The sequence below is a fragment of the Chaetodon trifascialis genome, chromosome 21 (assembly GCF_039877785.1).
Source record: "Chaetodon trifascialis isolate fChaTrf1 chromosome 21, fChaTrf1.hap1, whole genome shotgun sequence".
Taxonomy (NCBI): Eukaryota; Metazoa; Chordata; class Actinopteri; order Chaetodontiformes; family Chaetodontidae; genus Chaetodon; species Chaetodon trifascialis.
The window spans coordinates 2,563,935-2,586,101 of NC_092076.1; the positions used below are offsets into that span (position 1 = coordinate 2,563,935).

At 45.9% G+C, this 22,167-nt stretch overlaps 1 protein-coding gene across 2 annotated transcripts in view; it reads left to right on the forward strand.

Annotated features, from left to right (window-relative positions):
* Positions 1-21,823, forward strand: part of LOC139349625 (PH and SEC7 domain-containing protein 1) — a 45,463-nt gene extending 23,640 nt beyond the window's left edge. Inside the window, exons 1-8 of one of the 2 annotated variants that reach the window (XM_070990558.1) lie at positions 1,610-3,368; positions 6,769-6,812; positions 12,289-12,482; positions 13,332-13,402; positions 14,190-14,347; positions 16,108-16,252; positions 17,350-17,493; positions 17,584-21,823. In XM_070990558.1, coding sequence (XP_070846659.1) covers positions 3,159-3,368; positions 6,769-6,812; positions 12,289-12,482; positions 13,332-13,402; positions 14,190-14,347; positions 16,108-16,252; positions 17,350-17,493; positions 17,584-17,865 — 1,248 coding nt within the window. In that variant the 5' untranslated portion in view covers positions 1,610-3,158 and the 3' untranslated portion in view covers positions 17,866-21,823. Of the gene's footprint in view, positions 1-1,609; positions 3,369-6,768; positions 6,813-12,288; positions 12,483-13,331; positions 13,403-14,189; positions 14,348-16,107; positions 16,253-17,349; positions 17,494-17,583 lie in introns of those variants that run through there. The other variant, XM_070990557.1, reaches the window with a different exon arrangement.
* Positions 21,824-22,167: the final 344 nt, after the last annotated feature.

Sequence of the window (22,167 nt, forward strand, 5' to 3'; positions counted from 1 at the left end):
TATTATATTTGGTGTTTTTTAAAATCTGATTTTGGGTGGAAACAGCTTCGCTGAGTGCAAAGGAAATATTCATTTAATCACTTAGAGACGCCATAAATCTGTGTGCTGTGCTGAAGTACTTTGTGTTGGCATATTGCTTTTTAGAACGCATTAAATCACAAACACACTAATCACCGGAGGCATTTGAGCAGACTAACAGGAAAAGTACAAAGATGGTTGAATGATTATGTTTGTTTGTGGAACATTTAAAGGAATAGTTCAACATTTTTGAAATTTTACACCTATTTGCCTTCATCCTTACAAGCATGAGGTGATTAGAAAACAACATAGAGCTCATATCTGTACATGAACCTTTTTCAGGCAGCTTCTCAGTCCCTCATAGTGTTTCCATGTCGTGTTACTGTTGACCATTTTCTGTTTTCCTCAGAGCTCAGTAACGACCAAAAACACAGGATCCATTGCAGTTGTTTCCAAATTTCCGGTAGAAGAAAACAAGAGGAGGAAAAGCACAAGTTCATTCATTCATTTAATCTTTAATGGAGACATGAAAGCAGGTAGAAAGGCTGCCAGCCTTTATTTTCTCAGGAGATACATGACAATATCACCCAACTCAGCAGCGTTAGCATCTTTCTGCTCTTTAGTGTTTGATTCAGTCTTGTTAGTGATGTTTTTGTTGTCTGACACCATCAAATAACAGACAAAGTTAGCAACTAGCTGGTGAACATAGAAGAGCATTTAGCCGCCAAAGAGACACATATATTTTGTCAGGAGGAGGTGGAGACCGAGGCAGAGTGAATATTAAACTAACATCCATCTGGAGACTCTAAATAAATTCTGATGCAGCTCTGCATCTGGTGGATGTGTAAATACGCAGCTATGTGCTAACAAGGTCACCACATCCTGTTAAAAGGTGATGATGTCTGCTTCTGCTGCCCCCCGGTGGCCCAAAGGAATAAAGTCAGGACATGTTTAGCCTAGCTTAGCATAAAGACTGGACGTAGAAGTGTCCAGAGTTCAGATCTGTATCTTCTAATGACTCTAAAACTCAATAATTAACAGGTTGCCAGATGAGATTAGCACCAGTTTTTGTTACCAAACCGTGCAGCCTTCAAGCATCTAAATCCCTCTATAACCACATATTTTTATATTTCTGCTGGTGTGATGGTTAAACAACATGTTACAAATGCACAGGGTGTATTTTTAAATTTTACTTCCACTCTTTATGCTAAGCTAGGCTAACCACGCTCTCACTCCAGCTCACATAGACCTGACATTAATATTCTCCTCTCCCTCCCACAAAGGAAGCTAATATCCTCTCCTCCCAAAATATTCAACTATTCCTTTAATTGAGTCGCAGAGTACACACACTTTGTCCTTGTGCTGCCAAGTCTTTGTGTCTCTCCCGTCTCTCCTCCGCCACTGAATGCTAATTACCATTGCAAGTATATTTTTTAGAAAGCGTGCATGTTGTGTGTAATCTGGTCTGCATGTGTGAATGTGTGTGTGCACAGAGGAGGCATTTGGGAGCTGTGATTTGCTGGAGATGACTGAGAGGAGGCGGGAGGCAGGGAGGGAGGGAGGGAGGGAGGGAGGGAGGGAGGTACGCATTGACGAAGCGAAGGGAGAAGGAGGCAGAGAGTGAGAGGGAGCGTACCGTCCCTATCAGCTTCTTTTCGCTCCGCGATCCAGGCAGCCAGCTCTCCTTCTCCCTTCTCCTCCTCCTCCGCATCAGCAGCAGCCGGGAGAAGAGGAGAACGAGGAGCGCCGGTGAGAAGGTTGCAACGGAGTGAGAAACCGGAGATCTAAGAGAGGAAAACGAGGAAGGTATAAAAGACATCAGGAGAGCAGCGTTTTTCCCCTCAAACACCCACAACCGCCGAATGTGCAATGGGAAGAGGCTGAAGAGAGAAAATACTGAGTGAGAAGTGGATCACAGATGGAGGTGAAGGAGTAAACAGTGACAGCGGACCTCCACACATGGACGGAGAGCAGGGGGAAGAAGTGAGAGAGTAAATCTGACAATCAGCCGTGTGACTGTACAACTGATGGTAACCATTTTACTGTGGGAGCAACAGGAACGCTCAGTCTTTGTCCAAATCTCAGCCTCCCTCCTGCACCGTCTTCTCTTCTTTAATTTATTTTGTTTGTGTCGTATCCGTGGGCTTGTGACGAAATCGAGGGCGCTCTTTGGAATCCCTGCTCTGAAGTCCGAGGGCGGCCGTCCCCCCCTCCCGCCCCTCCGATCGTGTGTCTGACTGTGTGTTTGTGTGCATGAAGAGCTTATTGTATGTCTGTGTGCTTTTTACCTCCTCATTTCCACATTTTGCACCCATCTGCTTCATGCTGGCTGTCCGTTCACACCTCTGCCCGTGTTTCATACCATCTGTGAGAGTGTCAGCGTGGGGCTCTGTGTGAGTGTGTGTGTGTGTGTACCTGTGAGTGCACATTAACAGATTCATCTCTGGAGCGTGCTGCCATTGGCTTTGACTAAAAGGTGGCAGCTGGACAGGTGTCACCTTGTTGGTAACTTGGCAGAGGCTTGCGTCCTGTTGAGTGAGTGCGTTTGCTCGCTTGTCCACATGGAGAAATCACAGATTTAATGCCTTGAACTGCAGTTTAGTAAACTTGGTAGACCAGCGTGAGCTCACACTGGAGGGCTGGATCTGCTGCACCGCTGTGACTGATTCTCACCTGCACCACAAGTCTCGCCTTCTCGCGGCGGCGCAGGAGTCGTTTCTGTGCATCCATAATACATGGCTGCCTTATCAATAATTCAGCGTCAGGTGGGTATCCCGGCGTTGCCTGGTGGGCGTTGATCAAGACACTCAGGGACGAGACTGTTGTGGTTTGATGCCTGCTGACAGCGCGGTCCGCCGGTGCCGCTGCCCGCCTTGACAGCAGCCTGATGATGTGTTGCCTCCCTCTGCGGTCTCCGCTCATCACCGGCTGCTTTCTCTAACAGCTGAATTCACTTCCAGCTGTCTGCTGGCACGTCCGCCTCAGACGAACCTCATTTCGCACTTCTTTTGCCTCTGTGGATCAACTTCTTTCCAGTGTGATTTCTGCAGGACTTAAAAATAAAGACTGAGGCGACTGGGCGGGTTTTGACTGTGCAGCATTTTTTGGACTGTGTGATCCATGCACCACCGTCTCCGGCCATGATTGGTGTTAACAGCCTGCACTCGGCGGGGCGCCTACGCTCACGCTCCCTTTGCACCGTGCGCTATGGAAGGGACTTCCGGATGATGGACCCGTTCCGCTATCCCAGAACCCCACGCTCACGTTCCCTCAAGCCGCTGGTGTTTCCAGACCTGCTGGGGAAGGCTCAGGACGGCCAGAATCACCCACAGGCCAGGAAGAGGAGGAAGGTACTGAAAAGTGTTCCTGTTACTTTCCCACGTCACTGAGACGCGTCACTTCTCATCTCTAGAGTGCTTGTCAGTTGATGCGCATCCTCAAAACTAATCCCCAGAGATGAATCATTTTTTACGACTTTATTTCATGCCAGCGTGACACATGTCATAACAAATGCGATCTTACCCCACGTAACAGCAGCTCGTCGTTCAAAGCCTGTCGTGTGGTCTGGGGAGGTTTTCATTGAGGATTATTCCGAATCCTGACGCTGCCGTTGTGTTATAGTTTGATTAACCATCTGAGCTTCACGTGAGGAGCGCAGAGCAGCCAGCTCTGATTGGCCGTACACCACAGCTCAGTGCTGCACGTCGTGTAAAGACACCACTCAAAGCTAATGGCTCTCGTTAGCTGGCACTTGGTGACGTTGATGAAGCAAGTAGGTGAAGGTGACAAACATCCATCCCAGTCTCAATGAGCCTCCAGACTGAATGAGGCGGACTGATATACTCCACCTCCACCTGCCTTTTTCATGTATTTACCTGCGTCTTCAGTCTCCTGGCTTTAAACTAACAGCGTCCCACTGCTGTTAATACTGTGCGTTCCCTTAGGATTTACAGGAAGGGGTGATTTTTTTGTTTTTTTGGGGTGGAAAAATATTATTCAGCACCGACTCAGCAGATAAACTCAGCTTTAACACGATTTGACTAAATCTGCTCCATGTTGGCTCAAGCAAAATGTAGAAATATATGAAAACTTATATGAAAAAATTCAAAAATACCACCATTACAACAGAAAGTTAAGTATTTATGTGGATGTGTGTGGATGTTAAAAACATCAGTTTTGGCTCTAAAATCTGCTCTGTTTGTTTTATATGACAGTAAACTGAGTATCGTTGGGGTTTGGGACTCTTCGTCGGACAAAACAAACAATTAGATAACGTCACCTTTGAGCATTTTTTCCTAATTTTGAACATTTGATTAACCAAACGAAAAACTGGGAAAGAATTCTGCAAATTGACCTATGATTAGCTGCAGCTGTATTACTGTTACTGTGCATGTCATGTATAAATGATCATATTTACACTCCCTCTGTTGTCACTGTGGTTGCAGGGTAAATTCCTTCTAGTCGGAGTTTCTTTTGAAAATCAAGCAGCTTTCTTCATGTATACATAATGAACTTCTGTCGACAGAATATGTTGCTGTTGTGGCAGATCAGTAAACTTTTACAGCTTACAAAGTCGCTGTTAATATTTGATAATGCTCAGATTTGTGCTACAGAAGCAGTTTCTTGTCCTCCGCTTTGAAATTGGCCGTCTCTGATGTCCCGAGAAGCTCAGCTGTGTTTCTGAATTAAAATGCATGAGCGCATTTAGTTTGAAACATAGTTTGACTGCTAAGATTTCACATTGGAGTGTATGGAAACCAGAACTAAATCTGTATGGATGGTCATTAAAATTCATGACTCTCTGGAAGTATTTCTGATTAGGCGCTCTCTCATAGAAAACTCTGGAAATGAACCTGATTAGACACGCTGAATCAAACCACATTATAAATGCAATTTCCTTTGGCTGAAAGTCACAATGCAGCAAAACGACATTCAGAACATGTCGTGAAGCAGAATTCAGGTGAAGAGCATCAGCAGCAGGTCTTTAATCGCACGAATGTGATGGAAAATGATCGATTTTAGCTGAGTGTGAGGTTTCTCCTCTCACAGGGCGATTTTAAGTGTGGTGGTTAGAAGACGAGAGGTGAACGAGGTAGCGATGACGAGCCTGGAAGTGTCCTCTCCGTCACCTCACAGCTGCCTATCAGCTGCCTCCGTACGTGTCTTAAACAGGACAGCGTGACGGCCTCATGTCGTCCACTCGCTGTATCACATTCAGCTTCTCGTTAAAACAAGAAGGTCTGCAGGTCTTCACAAACGTGCTGCAGCCTCTCAGAGCAGAGACGCTTCAGACTCTCTCCCTGCTGTGTCACGCTGTCGTTTTTGTGTTGATTGTGATGATAATGGAAGCAAAAGAGTGTTTTTCCACAGAGATGACCCAAAAAAGAGATTAAAAACTGGTACAAAGAGGGGAGTCCAATCACAGGCGCGTTGAAATGGAGCTGAAGGTGAAGAAGCATAAACATAACCCAGATAAAGTTAGCATAAGCATACATCCAGTTCATTGTCAGAGATGTGTGCAGCTAACGTGCTGCTGATGCTGCATGACTCAATGCTACATGCTAACATATTATAGACAATTCAAGATATACATGTCAACCACCATGGTCCTGTATCAGGATGTGTCACCTGCTTCTTGACAGCGGTGGATAGTAAGTCAGCTTTAATTTGAAGTATTTGTACATAACTTTAGTATTTCCATTTTCTGTTACTTTATATTTCTACTCCACCACACTTGATTCACAAATATTATGCTTTTTACGGCACGGTATCAGTTAAACTTCACTTTTTACAGTGCATAAGGTAGCTAAAGTTAGCTCAACAATTTCCCACTGTAAAAGGAGACATTTTGCATAATGAGTACTTTTACTTTGTTACTTAAATTTAGTGTTAGTTACTTTTAGATAATTGTACTATTACTTCAGTCTAGTTATGAATGTAACTTGTTTTTGAGTTTAAAATGTGGTAAAAATCATCCGACACTGCTTCTTGGTGCAGCTAATGATCGTTTGCATTAATCAATGTTTCAATTATTTATTGATTATCAAGGATTCATTTAACTAATCATTTAACTATAAAATTGAATATTGAAAAATGTTTCCTGTAGGCCTCAAGTCCTTAAACCAAAGCCCATTCATTTTTTTGTAATTTTAAATAATAAAAACAGGAAAGCAGCAAATCCTTCCTGTTTAGAAACTGGAACCAGCCAGACGCTGTTTGATTATCAGAATATTCTATTGATTGATGAGTCAATAATCAACTAATCGACTCAGCATGACAGCGTTTAAACAAACGCGTCAGGCCGACTCAGCTGTGTCTTTGTCATGTTTCCGTTTCGGTCGTATTTTTGTGCTCTTGTTCCGAAGCTGTAACTTAATTTTGCTTTGTGCGGATCGATGCGTTTGCGTCAAAGTCTGAATTATTTATTGGTCGATTGATTTGCTCGACAGGCCGGGCGCTCGGCAGATAATGGCTTTGTAACTGATGCTGAGGTGGCTGGATGATTGATGGGTTGTTTGACAAAGGAAATGAGTCAAGCTCGGGCAAAGGGCAGCTTGAGCCGCGTGAGCGTGGATGACATTTCTCTGAGTACATTTTATTTACAACTTAGCTTGCTTACCGTGCAGCTTTAACAGAAACCCACCATAAACCCCCCCTCGCCCTGTGATATTTCATCAGTGGAGCGCAGCTGAACATTGCTGATATTTGTCATATTTGTCTGAAAATGTGATTTTCTCGTTTCCTCCGCAGGCTCTCTACAACTCAATCAAGAACCAGAAGCTGCAGTGGACACTGTGAGTCCTTTCACACAGACTTCATGTTGATGTTATTCACCTCAAACTCGCTCCTCAAATGCTCCACACACACGCACGCACACACACACACACACACACATTGTTCTGAAGGACAGGGAGCAATGAGAGGTATTGATTAACTTCTTAGCGTCCACATTAATGACGTGAGTGTTGTCTGGCATGTGAAGGAAACATTAGTGTGTCAAGGGTTGCTATTCTGGATCACAGCTCCGGAGCGCCTCAGAGATGCCAATTAAGTCACTAGCTTTCCAAGCTTTGTTGCCATAGTTACGGCACCATGGATACGACTCCATAGCTACCGCATCGCTCTTTCCTCCCTGTGCTCTCTCAGCACACACACACACACTAACAGATGGATATACTGTACGTACAAATGCACACAGGAAATGCGTCTGCATGTATGTGCACATGTATGTGTGAACACGAAAAGCAAGAAAAAAGAGACAATGACTAAGAGAGAGAGAGAGAGAGAGAGAGAGAGAGAGAGAGAGAGAGAGAGAGAGAGAGAGAGAGAGAGAGACAACTCCATTTAAATGGCTCTTTACCTGCATCCTGTACAAAGGTGTGACCACAGCCTCCCACTACCTCTCCAAAAATAGCTGCAGCAGCTCCCGAAGCAGCCGAATAAAAGTGGTCAGAGGAGCAGATCGAGGAGGAGATCCACAGAGAGCCAGGCAATCCAGTTCAAACATCTCCAATGACATATAGACAGCTATTTAAACACTGCCACCGCAGGAGAGGCCTCGCGGGGAGAGAAGAGATGTCGCTTTTAGCAACGTAAACACCATCGAGCAAAGAGAGAATCCACCTCCAAACCCAAAGCATTACAGATTAAGAGATTCAGCCCGCAGCAGTCTGGGCTTGTCATTGTCTTCTTGTGTTTTGGCTGCAGAGAGTTGTTCATTTTTAATATTTCAGCTGGCCGAGATCATTGAAATAGAGTAAATTCTGTCTGCGGTGGAGTTCTGCTTTGAAAACCCTGTTCGGGAGCGGAGCGCAGTGTCACTTTTGCCACCATCTTCACACCCTACTCACTTAACTGATGCATGCTTCATCACACAGAGGACATTTCTTCACTTGCGCACTCATTGACGGAGATCACAACACGAGGACTGACACCCTGAGACGCTTCAGCTCGCTGCTGATTCTGGAGCTGTGAAGGCTGCTTTTGTTTGTCCTCGTGCAACAATTTGCAAAGTGAAAATTGTACCGCAGCATTATAACGTGTGTATTCTATTCTCTTCTATATATAGATGCATTGATTTACTAATTTACTCCCAGATTGAGGCTTTAGAAGAAAAACACTCCACCTCCACACAGTATAGTCAAAGGCCTGCGATAGAGGTGTGATTTTCAGGCACTAAAACAAACTGCTTGCTGTGATTATATGAATACAGATTGTATATGTGAAATCTGGCATGTGCATCTCATTACAGGTGTGTGTGCATGTGTGTGTGCGTGTGTGTGTGTGTGTGTGTGTGTGTGTGTGTGTGTGTGGGCACGCAGTACAAATACAGCATTTTTGCAATGAGAAACACAAAACACAGCGATGGATGTTGTTTCACACCCCCGCAGAGAAAAGACACGCACATGGCCACTCTCGACGGTGCAGTTGGATGCACCCACATGTTCTTCACTCACACACGCACACACACACACAACACAGACATATACAGTACACACATGCTTCCTCAGTCAGGAGCGGGGGTGGAGAGCTGAGGGAGAGGCGGTGGTGGGCATTGTGCAGCGAAACAGAGACGCAACAAGTCGGAGATGCAGGAAAAAAGAGGGCGAAAGCGGCAGAAAAATCATTTCAGCACAGGATACGATGAGCAGTGAACGCAGCACGCCGTGCAGCAACACGAGCGAGAGGGACAGACGAGACACATCTGCTCTATGATTGCTTTTATTCCGCTAATCCCTTCCCTCCTCCTCCCTCTATGGCTCTAATCATCCCGTCTTACTATTGTCTGCTGCCGCCACCTCTCACCTACAGCCGGAGAGCAGAGCGTGCGCTGTGTAAGCATCATGTGACATTAAGCAGCAGGGCGGCGTATCCAAAACTACGTTTTCTTTGTCTGTTACACCGAGTACTCACAGCACAAAGGACTGCATTGAATCCATGTCAGATTCCTCAACCAGATTCCATTCAAATTTTGGTCCATTTTAGGTAAAAGTGCAGCTCTTGTGTGGCTGCTTATGATTAGAAAATAAGTTTATGTCTCTAAAGTATTGAAATACCATAAATCTGGTATGCTATCAGCACACCAGACGGGCTCATAAAGTCTCTACGTATCATCGATGAACGCACCAATCACACCCTCACAGGTGAAATGTGAGTGAATGAGGAAGCGCTTTGCCGTGTATCAGAGTGGACGTGTACGGATGAATTCATGTCCTCTTTCACTCGGCCGTGTTTCGAGTGTTGTTGCTGTTTGGTACAATGACTCAGAGTCACAGGTGAGACACAGTAGATCTGTTTCCATTGGCTGCTGATGCAGAAGCATCGGCACAAAGAACCCAGCATGCATTTCTTTCAGCTGGTCAGCCTCTTCAGTTCTGTTTCCCTCGTGTTGCATCAACAGCATTTCCTGTGTTTCCTTTTCTGACTTCCGCTCTTTCTCGTCTTTCTCTTCCTTTCTTTTCTTTTGTCCTCCTTTCTGTTCTTTTCTTCACCTTTTCTTTCTCTCAATTCTTTTTGTTTCCTCTCTTTTGTTTCTTTTCTTTTCCTCTCCTCTCTTTTCCTTTCTTTATAGTATTTTTCCTTCTTTTATCTTTCTTTTCCCTTTGTTTCCTTTTTCTTGCCTGTATCTTTCCCTTTCTTCCTTTCTTTTCTTTCTCCTTTAATTTGTTTTTTTAATTTCTATTTCTTTTATCTTTCTTTCCTTCTCTTTTCACTTTTTTTTCCCTCTCTTCCCCTCTCCCTCTCCTCTTCCTCCTCCCCTCCACTCATATTAATGTGGATAATGTTCTGCCATCTGAGGATCATCTTCGTCTTTTTTTCTTCTGCCCTCCCTCTCCCTCCCTCTGTCTCTGTCTCCTCACTCCTCATCTCTCTCCTCCATCCATCCCCCCACTCTCCAGCTCCTCTCCACTTTGTCTCTGTGTAGAATGGGTTTCAGGCAGGCCAGCAGTTACCAGGCAACAGGCTACATGCTCATTGGCTCCGTCTCTGCCTCCCTTTCTCTCTCTGGCTCCTGCACGGGGTTAACTGCTGTTATGTACTGTTGGTTACTCATAGCGCGGTCTCGGGGGGGTTCGGCATCCAGCCATTATTCTATTTTCGGGCTGAACTTTTGCATGGGTGCCGCCTGGTGAGGTAACAAGTGGAATTGCCGCGTTACCTCACCAGGCAGATGCAGAGACGCTCGGCGCTGTAGCCTAAAGCATCTATCATCTCCTAATGTGACAAATCCCTTTAAAAGCACTGAAGAATTCATACAGAGCATTGTAAGGGATTATTTACAAGAGAATGGGATTAGCACTGCGGCAGCGATGTCTAAAGTACGTATTGTCTGTCATTCAAATACAGAACAAATACATATTCTCTCTCATGCACTTTATTTATAATGTACTGTAACATATACTTCTATAATAATACTGAAAAAACAGATGAAAGGTAGCGCTGATGATACACAAATAATAAAGATACAGCGTTTAAAAGAAATAAAATAAACGTTAGAATAGAAAAAGTAGTTAGTGGACAAGAATATGCAATAAAAACAAAATTGAAGGGAAGTTACAGCTGCAGTGAAACACAGTCAGGCCTCCGCAGCTCATCACAATCCTCATTTACAAAGATGGCTCCTCGAGGCCTGTTTCTAATGAGCAGCGTGCCGCCTGCGCAAAAGCTCCACCAGCACCGCCGCTCAGTAAAGAATGGAGTCCGCTGAATTACAGCGTGTATCCTGAGACGTGTCGGGCTCCACATTCAGACTGCAGGTGAGCTGGCTTTGCTGCAAACTCAACTTTCTTTGGACCAATTTTTGATTGGAAGCAATCATTTATGAACGAGCTGCGTTCACTGACAGCAGTTTTCTGAAGTGAGTCCATGTGCTCATCTCCTTCATCCAGTCATGGGTTCACAAAGTGGTGAACCTCACTCCATCCTCTATGAGCGACTGAGCCTTTCATACCCAATCATGATCCTCTCACCTGTCACCAATGAGCCTGTTTACCTGTGGAACGATCCAAACAGGTGTTTTTGGAGCGTTCCACATTTTTCCCAGTCTGAGAAACGTGTCGCCGCATCAGATTCACAATCAGGTATTTACAAAAACCAACGAAGCTGATGAGCTCAAACATTAAATATATCGACTTTGAGCTGTTTTCAGGTCAGTTTTTGTCAGAAAATAAATAAAAACAATATGTTTATTCAGGTAGCGCCTCATGAAACCAACAATTTCAAAGTTCTTTACTGAAGGCGAACAGAAAAACAATCAGACGAAAGAGAGCAGCAGAAAAAATGAGAGGATGAGGTGAATCTCTTCGTCGTGGTGCTTTCAATGGCTCTGCAGCTTAAGAAAACACATGCAAACAGACAAAATAGGAGCAGATGAAGAGAACGTCTTCAGCGATCTGACAACACGTGCGCAGCATTTAGAAAAAACACCACAACGTGAGAAAACAACCGAAACAGTGATGCACATGGCCGGGACATACTCGTTGTTGCCGTGGTTGTTACAGTCGACACTCATAAGTGGTGCTGAGATGTAAGTTTTCGGTGTCTCTCAGCGGCTGTTTGTCTATTTCCGCTCTTTCTGAGCATCTGAAGAACTCGTCCATGCTGTTTAAACTCAGAGTGTCTGCTGTGCTGTAAGGCGCCCTGAGCTCCATTCAAAGCTTCTACCTGATGATGGAGCGTCGTCTCCGTCACTGTACGCCTGAAGCCTCATTTTTTGCTGCAAGGAGCCAAAGTGTTTCTCACCTCTTTGAGGCTTCTTGTGAGCATCAAGAGGAGGAAGAGCAACAGTGATGCGTCTGCATTTCTGAGAGCAGTCGGCCCTCCTGGGTACCGATGCCCCTGTTTTTCACCTCAAAGCTGGAGCAAGATAGATGGTGTCACTCTTTAGCTGTGGTACTTTCTGATCAAGGAGAGCGGACTCCTCTGAGGAGAGCAGCGAGAGGAAAACACACGGTTACAGCTTTGAAGACGGCTGCGTTCGCTCAGGTTTCCCCCGATGCACGACGCTTTGGAAGTGTCTTGTGCAACAAAAGCTCTGCCAGGTCGGCAGCAGTGGACGGCGACATTACTCATGTGTGCCGCATGAAATGAAAGTTTCCAGTCAGCGTGTGAAATCTGCGGACCTCTTGTCCTGTGCTGTAACAGAGTGAGAGGCAAATGGACAGGATGAATGATGATGTGTTTATTCGCGTTGCTAATGAGACATGACACATAAGTGTTGATCACCACGGCATCTTGTTTTTTATTTATTTCTGTTTCTTGTCTCCATAGTGATGAGGAAGAGCTGCGGAAGTCGTTTTCGGAGCTGGGGGACAGCCTGTGTGACTCCAGCGCCTCCAGGTCCATGAAGCGGGTGGGCAGCAGTGGGAAGCCCCTGTCGGACGGGACGGAGCCCACTGGATCGCTGCTCTACAAGAACGGCTTCCTGGTGCGCAAAGTCCACGCCGACTCGGACGGCAAGAGAAGTACGCCTCCCATCCGCTCGAGTTCAAGGTCCACGTGGCAGCTGTAGGAGCATGTAGATCTGAGGAGGGGCTCCAGTCCATCCTCTATCTGACCGAGGTTTATTTAAGTCAGAATCAACGTGAACATGAAATATCAGAGTCTGTCAAACTGTGCTGTGTGTCGGTGAGTCCGTGGAGCTGTCCGTGGTGCTGAAGTCTAAGTGCACCTTTTGCAAGTTTCTTCTTGGGTCTATAATAATAATCATCTAAACTATATTCTATAAATATTTAATTCTATACTATATTGTAGCCTGTACACTCCATAGAGTCTCACCTTTACGATGAAAGCGTCAAGCAGCAACCGGTAGTCGCAGAGACACACGGTACCTGCAGAATGATGTCGGATAAATAATAGATAACTGAATAAAATGGATGTGTCGAATAAGAAACGTCAGAGTTATGGTTAAGGGATCCTGGAGCAGTGTGCACATGGGGGTCTGTGTGATGGTCAGTGGGCTAGTAGGCGCATCTCAGCCGTGTTCTTCGCTTTTTATTGTCCCCTGGAAACATTTTGATCTTCCTCCATGCTGCAGCGCACATCCCCAGTTATACTGTGTGTCATAGAAAGTAGAGCCTGAGCTGCATGATGTGTTATTTTACTGTTTTCTCTCTTCAAGTGGAAGAACAGTTTCATATACTTTTCTCACTAATGACAGTTTGTGCCGTAAGCATGAAGAAGTTTAGGGACGGCGTGGCCTCAGTAAGATGCACAACGGCCAAAGTCTGCAGCTAAAAACAAAACAAAGAGCTCGATATGGCGTCTTTGTGCGTAACTGCAGGCGTAACGACGACGCTTTGTCCTCCTCACAGCACCAAGAGGGAAGAGAGGCTGGAAAACCTTCTACGCCATCCTGAAAGGGCTGATTCTCTATCTGCAAAAAGTGAGTCACTCACATTACGTAGAGTGTATTTTATGTGTGTGTGTGTGTGTGTGTGTGTGTGTGTGTGTGTGTGTGTGTGTGTGTGTGTGAAGCTAGCAGCTTCTACTTGATATTCATTATTCAACCTTTAAAATAACCTGTGACTGCATCTCCATAAACATCCTGTTTTACTTTCATGCCAGCAACAAATTTGTGACAGAAGGTGAATCTTTATCCCGACAGAGGAAATCAAACAAAGCGTTCTTTTGCATCACGTCACCCAAAATGTTTTACTTAAACGAAATGTCAGCGACCAAAAAACGGAGCCCGTTTCCTGTTTGCATGTCTAAAAAGATCTTGGCTTTGGTTTGGGGAAACCTGTGCCAGCAGAACAGACCTCCGCTGCTCCAACTTCCTCCTGAAAGGGGAGAAAAACAACCTCCAGCGAGCGGGCGTTATATTTTTGAGCCTGCCGTGACACCGTAGCTTTGTTTTCTTGAGCTTTTTAGTGATCAGGTGGAATTATAACAGTTACTAAAATGCTTAATATAGTTAATTAAGTCCTAATTTTCTAAGTTTTTGTGCACATTATGTGTTCAAATTCTCATCTGCCTTGAATGTATTTTGTTGTATGCTGACATTTTTCATGTGAGGGGTGAACATGAACAAAGTGACGTATCAGAGACTCGAAAATAAGCCCTGCTAATGCTCTTTAGCCTCTCACCACTTCTCCAGTAAAACATGTAAGTAGTAAATGAGTTAAGGCCCTTTTGTGTTCATCATTTCTTAATTCTGTCTGTCATTGCAGGGAGAATACAGGCCTGATAAACAGCTGTCTGAGGAGGACCTGAAGAACGCCGTGTCCATCCACCACTCTCTGGCCATGAAGGCCTCAGACTACAGCAAGAGGCCCAACGTCTTCTACCTGCGGACGGCCGACTGGAGGGTGTATCTGTTCCAGGCGCCGTGAGTCCTGCTTTATGTTCCACATCGAGCCCGTCATACGCAGACAATTATACACTCAATAATCATAAAATAAAGTTTATTCGTGTAGCACTTATCAAAGCCAGTGTTACAAAGTGCTTTACAGCGAACACGGCAATAAGATAAGCAGCAATGTATGAATAAACAGGCCGGCATGAAGGATGGAGGAGGAATAAAACTTAAAACAATGAACGATTAACAGCGTAAGTAAAAAAATCAACAATGAAATGTAAGAACAGTGGGTCAAGGCTTCACAATAAAGCACAGTGTAGCTCAAAAATTAATAAAATTAAACCGAAAAATGATAAGAAAGGTTTTCAATAAAAGAAGAGGTGGTAGCAGACTGCAGCACAGCATGTGTGCATGGAAAGCTGCACAGCATCTGCAATAAAAAAAACTCAAATTTAATCCTCTAAGTCTTTTCTTTTTCTTTTTCTGACTTAGAGTCTCTATGCAAACCAGTATGTGGTCAAAAGTATGTGGACGCCCCTGCCTTTATCCACGTTTATGTGCAGCACATCAGTAACAGAGCAGTGCTTTTCCTCTCAGTGTCAGTGGGTCTGAATTAACAAGTAGTCGTGCAGTGGGGCTGCAGGAGAGAAACATACCTCTGTGTGGTACATGGCCAACAAATCAGCATTCTCTAATTGGGGAAAGCAGGTTTCTCTAATCCCCTACCCTGATTTACATGCACCTTGTTTACATGTAGTGTAAGAAACGAGGCTGCTGGAGAAAGCGGACTTTAACCCACTTTCTTAAGTGCATGTTAACACACTTTTAGACAGTAAGCTTTGTGGCGACAGCTCGTGTTTGTTCCTTGTGAAAAGACTCCTGCACACAAAGCCAGGTCCAAAAAGAAGTTTGTTTAACCAGCCTGGGGTGGAAGAGCTCGACGCCAACCCCGTTCAGCACCTCTGACTGAAAATGGAGATTAAGAGGGAGGTGTTATCACCCAGCTTCAGTGTTTAGCCTCACGAATGCTCTGCAGCCAGGCTGAACATCTGGAGGGAAGCTTGACACCAGAGGAGGCTGTTACAACAGCAGATTAATGCCCACGGTTTGGGACCGACAACAATCACATGAGGCCGTAATGTGGCGTCCAAACACTTTTGGCCACGAAGTGTATCTGCAGCTGGCTAATCACAGCCCATCATCCACCCTCAGATAACAACATGTGGTGCCAGCTGTGCACATGTGGTGTGCGTCAACGCTGCACACACATGTTGGACTGGATGTATGGTGAGCATTAAGTGCTAGGTGGAGGTGTGTGTGCGAGTGTGTGTGTGTTATCAGGAAGTGGCACATGAGTGGCCACATGTTTCAGCCCCCAGGAGGACAGGCTCTGTGCTCCAGTTGCAGCTTGCATTTGTCCCAGATACTGTACCCCTCTCTGCGTCTCTCTCCTCTCTCTGCCTCTCTCCTCTTTGTCTGTCTCTCGTTCTCTCTCTCGGTCTCTCCCCGGGGATTTAAGCAAGGCCGTCTGATTCAATCTGATATTTCTCATGGGCCCCTAATGGGTCTGTTAGTGTAAAACAGGCCCTTTTCTCTCTCGCATTAATTGGCTCCAAAACAATGTCTTTGTCAACAGCAAGGCTGCGTTTTCTGATAATTATCCCTTTGATGCTGTAAGCTAGCCATGTGCTGACGAGAGCTGCTGGTGTACTTACTGTATGTGTAAATACTGTTGTGTGTTTGTCTCCGTGTGTGTGCGTGCTTGCGTGGGTGTGTATTATCCATCGCAGGAACGCCGAGCAGATGCAGTCTTGGATCACACGGATCAACACGGTGGCCGCCATGTTCTCGGCTCCCCCCTTCCCTGCAGCCATTGGCTCCCAGAAGAAGTTCAGCCGGCCGCTGCTGCCGGGGACGATGTCAAAGCTGCCTGAGGTATCTCACTGTTGGTCCTCCGGGGGGCTGAACCTGGTCTGAGTTTAAGTCCAGGATCCTGTGAAAGTCCTTAGAGCGAGCCGAAACAAATCTGCCGAAGCTAAAATAATGATCCGGCCTGTGCAGCCATTTTTCATAACATAATGGCAGAGTAATTAGAATTAAATTTTCATGAATCAGCATTCCACTTAACACAAATGTAATATATTACCAGCGGCTGCTCGGGGCTGCGATCGCAGGCTTTTCATTCTCATGTCGATTTGCTGTGAAATGAAAGTGGAAACGTATTTATGATGCGTGTTGTTCTCGGCCCAGGACGCAGATTTAATCACTGAACGGCCGGATAGCAGTCAAGGTTGAGAGAGTGTGTTAGTGCCATCAGGAGACGAAATGTGCTCAGTTTGTTGTATCAGGATCTTTTTCCGCTTATTACAAGAACATTAACAGGTTTGATTCCAGCTTTGTTGCATAATATTCAGCTTTGTGTGCAGGAGAACATGAGACATGACTGTCAGAACTATATGTTTGTAAAGGTTCAGTGATGCACAGAGCTGCATGAAACAGGTTTGCTTGCTGTAATCGTTCAACCTGCTCATACTGACCCTGCAAGGATCGGCTTTCCAGTGTGAATGATGCAGTCTGTGCAAAAATCCATTAGAGAGTTTGCACGGTGCTAACACTCTGATTGTCTTTTAGAGCCTCTTTATGTTACCGTCTCTGCACTGCAGCTCAGCACAGAAACACCGAACAGGCAAAAAGGAGGCTCACACAAATCACAGCAACTGTGCCTGAAGTTTAAGACAAATAAAGCAAAAGGGACACAGCAGGCAGGTCGGGAGTCAGTGGTGAAATAAAGGCAGCAGGACGGCTGGATGTGAGGGCAGAATGCACATGAGGCAGTCTGGTGTGGAGCTGAGGGAAGGTGGCTGCGTGTTGGAGAGCTGATTAGCTGCTGAGAGAACAGGTGCACAGGTGGGTGTGTGAGTCAGTAATGCAGTGGGATAAAACAGGCAAAACATTGACAGAATTAAAGCAGGCAGGTGTTTGTTATTTCCTTCACCCCCTCATGATGTCAGTGCCGGTGCTGTGCTTTACAGGAGGAGCAGATCAGATCCCACGAGGCTCGATTCAGAACCCTGTCCACCGAACTGGCCGAGCTGCGCTCCTACCCTCCAGACCGCAAGGTCAAAGGGCGTGAGCTGGAGGAGTACCGCCAGCGGGACGAGTATCTGGAGTTTGAGGTGAGCGGGGCTGAAAAGAGACGGGCAGTCTGCAGGACTGCAGCTCTCTCAGTCGTCCCATCCTGAATGTCTTCTGTCTGTCTCTTACAGAAAACACGATACGGGACTTATGTCATGCTGCTGCGAGCCAAAATCCGGAGCGGCGAGGAGGACCTGTCTGTGTTCGAGTCCCAGCTCCTGGAGGACAACGGGCTGCAGAGGGCTCACTCCAGCCCCACGCTGCAGGAGAGCAGCCAGGCCAGCGTGGCCAGCGTGGCCAGCGTGGCCAGCAGCACCAGGGACGGGGGCAACAGCAGCAAAGCCAGCGGCTGCAGCAGCAAGCTCCGACCGGAAGGCCAGAGACACAGCTACCGGCAGGCCGTCAAGAAGTGAGGCGGGGCGGGGGCGCCGGGAGCGGCACAGCGTTGCACTGCCAGCGGCAGGCCGTCTCCCTGCATAGGTTTTTATTTGAGATCCAGGAGGGTTTGGAGCTCTGCTTGAAGGGGGAGCAGGAGTGAGGGTCTACCCCACGCCCTCCCCCAAACCACGACGCCCTACCCGGCACCCCAATCTTCTCGTCTAACAGAGGAGGGCTGGGAAACACCAGCGAGGTTGTTGGTGCAGGAGGTGGGAGGATCGGCTGGGAGGTCACAGCTCTGCAGAGACGAGGTGTCTTTGAGAACGAGCAGCAGACTGAATTGTGCAGCGGCGTGACGAGGGCGCCTACACCCTGAACGCAGCACCTGACAGCGACGAACATCCAGCATCCTTCCCCTTTCTCCCCTTTTGTTCTTTCAAAGCACCTCTCCGGCCACGTTCTCCCACCTTTTTTCTTGACCTTTCACTCCGTTTTGGGACCAAGCGCATTTTAAAACATCTCATTTTAGACGAGCGCTGATTTGATTTCAGTTGAACTGCCGCCGCCGCTCTGATCTGAAGCCGGACTCCGAAAGCATCACCAGGTCTTATGGAGCCATCACATTCCAGCTCCTTCTTTTGCCCCATCGCCGCGGTGCGTTCACATTCCACACAGGAGCCGGACATTACAGCTTTTTGCTCCTGTGCGTACTCGTACTGCGGCTGCAGCACGCGCCACGATGAGATGCTGCAGCTCGCCTCCTCGTTGCTCCACTCGCTGAGGGCAGCAGCGTCAGTACTCCTGCTGTGCAGCAACATAACTGCATCTCATCCAGAGAGGTCTTTTTTTTGTTTGCTCTACTTGAACAGGCGATCTCTCTCTTTCGCTTCTGTCCCGTGGTGTGCTTCTGTTCTCTATTTCTTGGCCGAAAGTTGTTTTCTCCAGTGATCCGCATGCTTGCATCCAGCACAGCTTCTTTTAGGCCTTTTACTACATTGAGGGCAGCAGAGGTGCTCTCTGGGGTCGACGAGTCCTCGTCCTCATGCCGGTGCCATAGCCAACACGTGTAATCTCTGTCTGTACTTATAGCTTCTCATTTATGAACCCTATTTTAACACTCACCAGGCAGACCCTGAATGTTCATGTTTTTTCAATATTTTTACAGTATTTTACAGTCGTTTGTTGATGTTGAACCTATTCCACCTATGTATGTCAAATGTCTGATGAAATATGATATTGATAATGTAAAAGGAAATATGTTATCCATGCTCTTTGTAAACATCCAGGATATGTTGTATATAAGGCACCGTCAGCTTATATCGTAGGAAACATGACAGTATATTTACAATATATTCAACACGCTATTGTGAAGATGCATTAGGTGCACTCGAAGCTGACATTTTCTTCTTGTAAGTCCCAAAAGCACTACGCGATAATCATGTGTTGTTTTTTTCTTACATGATGGTAATAATTCAGCACAATATGAGTATTATAGTAAAGCCTATGTACCTATCAGAGATTAGTAAGCGATCAGAGGGTGTTGGTGACAGGGTTTCACCACGGGGTGGTGAAAAAAGCTGAATTCATGTGAGGAGTTCAGGTAGCGTGGGACGTATTCCAAAGACGGCGCATGGTTCGCTGTGACCTAATCGCATGATTTTAAAGGGATCAGGGTTGATGGCGTTGTCAGACATGCATGAAAAAGTTGAGGAATGTTTAAAAAAAAGGAAGACAATGTGACTATGAAGCTACTCGTTAAGGAGAAGTGGTGTTTGGGTGTGACTTTGGTAGCCATATACACCTCACAGCATTATCAATGTATAGCCATTTTCTACTCAGGCTTTAAAATGACCCCTTGAGCAGCTGCAGTGCCAGCGTCCAACCAGCAGGGAGCAGCATTCAGTTTTTCAGCCATAATCACACCTGCTGCACCTGCAGTGAATATGCATGTCGCCGCCCACTCACCTGAGGCCGGGGATGGGTGCTGCAGGGCTAAACGAGACGGCACCTGTTTGTGTTATCCGTGGGTGTGAAGCGTGTTTGCGTGTGTGTCGACACGTCTTGCTGTATGTGCATGCTGTGACCGCGCTTCCTTTGCAGCCGGTTTCACGTCCGACGCTTCTTCCGTCCTGCATCAGCTCCCGTGTTCTTAGCCAGCGATTTAAGGATGAGGCTGAAGCAGATCACACTGTTCGCAGTTGAGAGTCGACTGATCGATTCAACAGAAAGTTCGAAACTATAATCGATTGAGTCATTTTCAAGCAAAAATGCCCCCAGTTCAGCTTCTTTATCAAGACTGTTTCCTCCTTTTCTGAGTCTTTTCTGAGAGTAAAACAGAATGTGTTTGGGTTTAGGCTGTTAATCAGACAAAAGAAGCGATTCAAAACGATTAATCGATAATGAAATTCACCGTCATTGATCTGTATTTCGGCTCCTCTCGTCGATATCACTGTCAGCCTGGCGGTTTAAAGTTTCCGTGGATGTTGTTGCCACAGCTGACATCCTGCATCTTTTACCAGTTACGTAACGTGACATTACAGCTCTGTATTTATTAGCCGTGTTTGACTCTGGCTGGCTGTTTATAATGTGGCCAAACTGTCAAAGAGCAGCCAGACTCACTGTGAGTGTCGCTCACGCTCCCGAGAGGACAGAGCGTGAGCTTCTGCAATGTTCAGGTACATTACGTAAATCAAAGCACTTCTTAGATTTTATCCTGGAATCTGAAACATCGTCTGGTTGAAACTTCAGCAGCTGCAGCTTGTGTTGCTTCATGTTACTGAAAAAGACGTTCCGTTGGACGTTACGATCGTTTTATACGTTTCATTTAGCACAAATTCACCACAGAGTCGACCTGTTCTGGAGCTTTCCATCGTATCCTCAGCACACAGTTTATCCAGTTTTATTAACATGTAGTCTTCGGTGTCTCCAAAGCATACGAATAAATCTCAAATCTCACTCAGTCAATCAAAAAGGAAATTCATCTGCAACCGTTCTGATAATCGATTAATCTTTGCATCGTCATTTTGTCAAACGTTCGCCTCCTCCAGCTTCTCAAATGCACAGCTTTTCTTTAACATATAGGACCATGAATCAAATACACTCACTGGCCACTTTATTAGGTACACCTGTACCGCATAACTCTACTTTTATGAAGCTTATCAGTTTCTTTGAAAGGTAATAATTCTACCAAGAGTCCAGCAACTTAATCTGACTGCTGGGTATTCCAGGCACAGGCTGTGCTCACTCCACTCAGCATGGATGGGTGTGGTGTGGAAGGAAGCCTCCACCTTGACAAAGTCTCCAAGGTCCCCCTCCCCTCCCCTCCCCACCTCCTCCCACCGTGTGCTTTCACCACTCACTTCCATCAAAGAGCAGCTGCAGGATCTCCATGGCACTGGAAATGGCTGGTTCCCCTGGTGACGGCTCTGTGATGCTCAAGTGAAAGTCACCCCGTCGCACGCAGCGGTAGAAAACCTCCATCAGAGCAGCAGCGCATGCCTGCAGCGGTTTGGGCGAGCGGTCCTCTAAACGTGCTGCTTCCATTCAAAGCCTCATTTCTGAATGTGACATGTAAATAAAGCATGAGATATTATGGCCTGCGTTCATTTATATTATGGTTAGAGTATTAAATGAAGGGTTAATATATAAGGTAGGTCAACATTTTTCTTCCTGTCCTTGAGCTCATGGTCATTTTTTATTTTTATTTCTCTCAATGTGAATGAAGGAAATGGCTATATTTAATGCTGTCGTATGCTGTTGTGTTTTAGAGAATTGAGCCAGCTCATACAAATCTTTTTACATGTAGAGGTCTGATCTGATCCATCTCAGTGTTTTTTAGACTGGTGCAGGTAAAGGCAATGTTCATTTTATGCTACACACACAGTGAGCTACATGTGTCACTGCCTTGTTAAAACTCACCAAGGAAATGTTGTTTGTGAGCTTCTCATTTTGGGAGGCGTAGAAGATGAAAATAAAAGTGTTTTGGAAGCGTAACTGTGTCTGAGCGTCATTGTGTGGATGCACGTTTAAGTACATTTACTCAGATGCTGGACTGTTTCTCTGGCTTCATTTATTTCTCAGCTGCATTTTACTGCTGTAGATGTTATTTTATATCCAGTTGGCTGCTTTAATCTACAGCAATGCATCATATTCTATAAGATCATCATATGTTTGCAGCATGGCGGTCCTGTGAGAGCCACGTATCTCCAAAAAGTCTGCTGAGCTCAGAGAAACAGGCTGTTTTCAGCTTTGTGATGATGCATTTTCAGCTGATCCAAGAGGCTTTTTAAAGAGGTTATTTAGCTGAAGAAGGAGGAGGGTTTCTCAAGACATAAAGG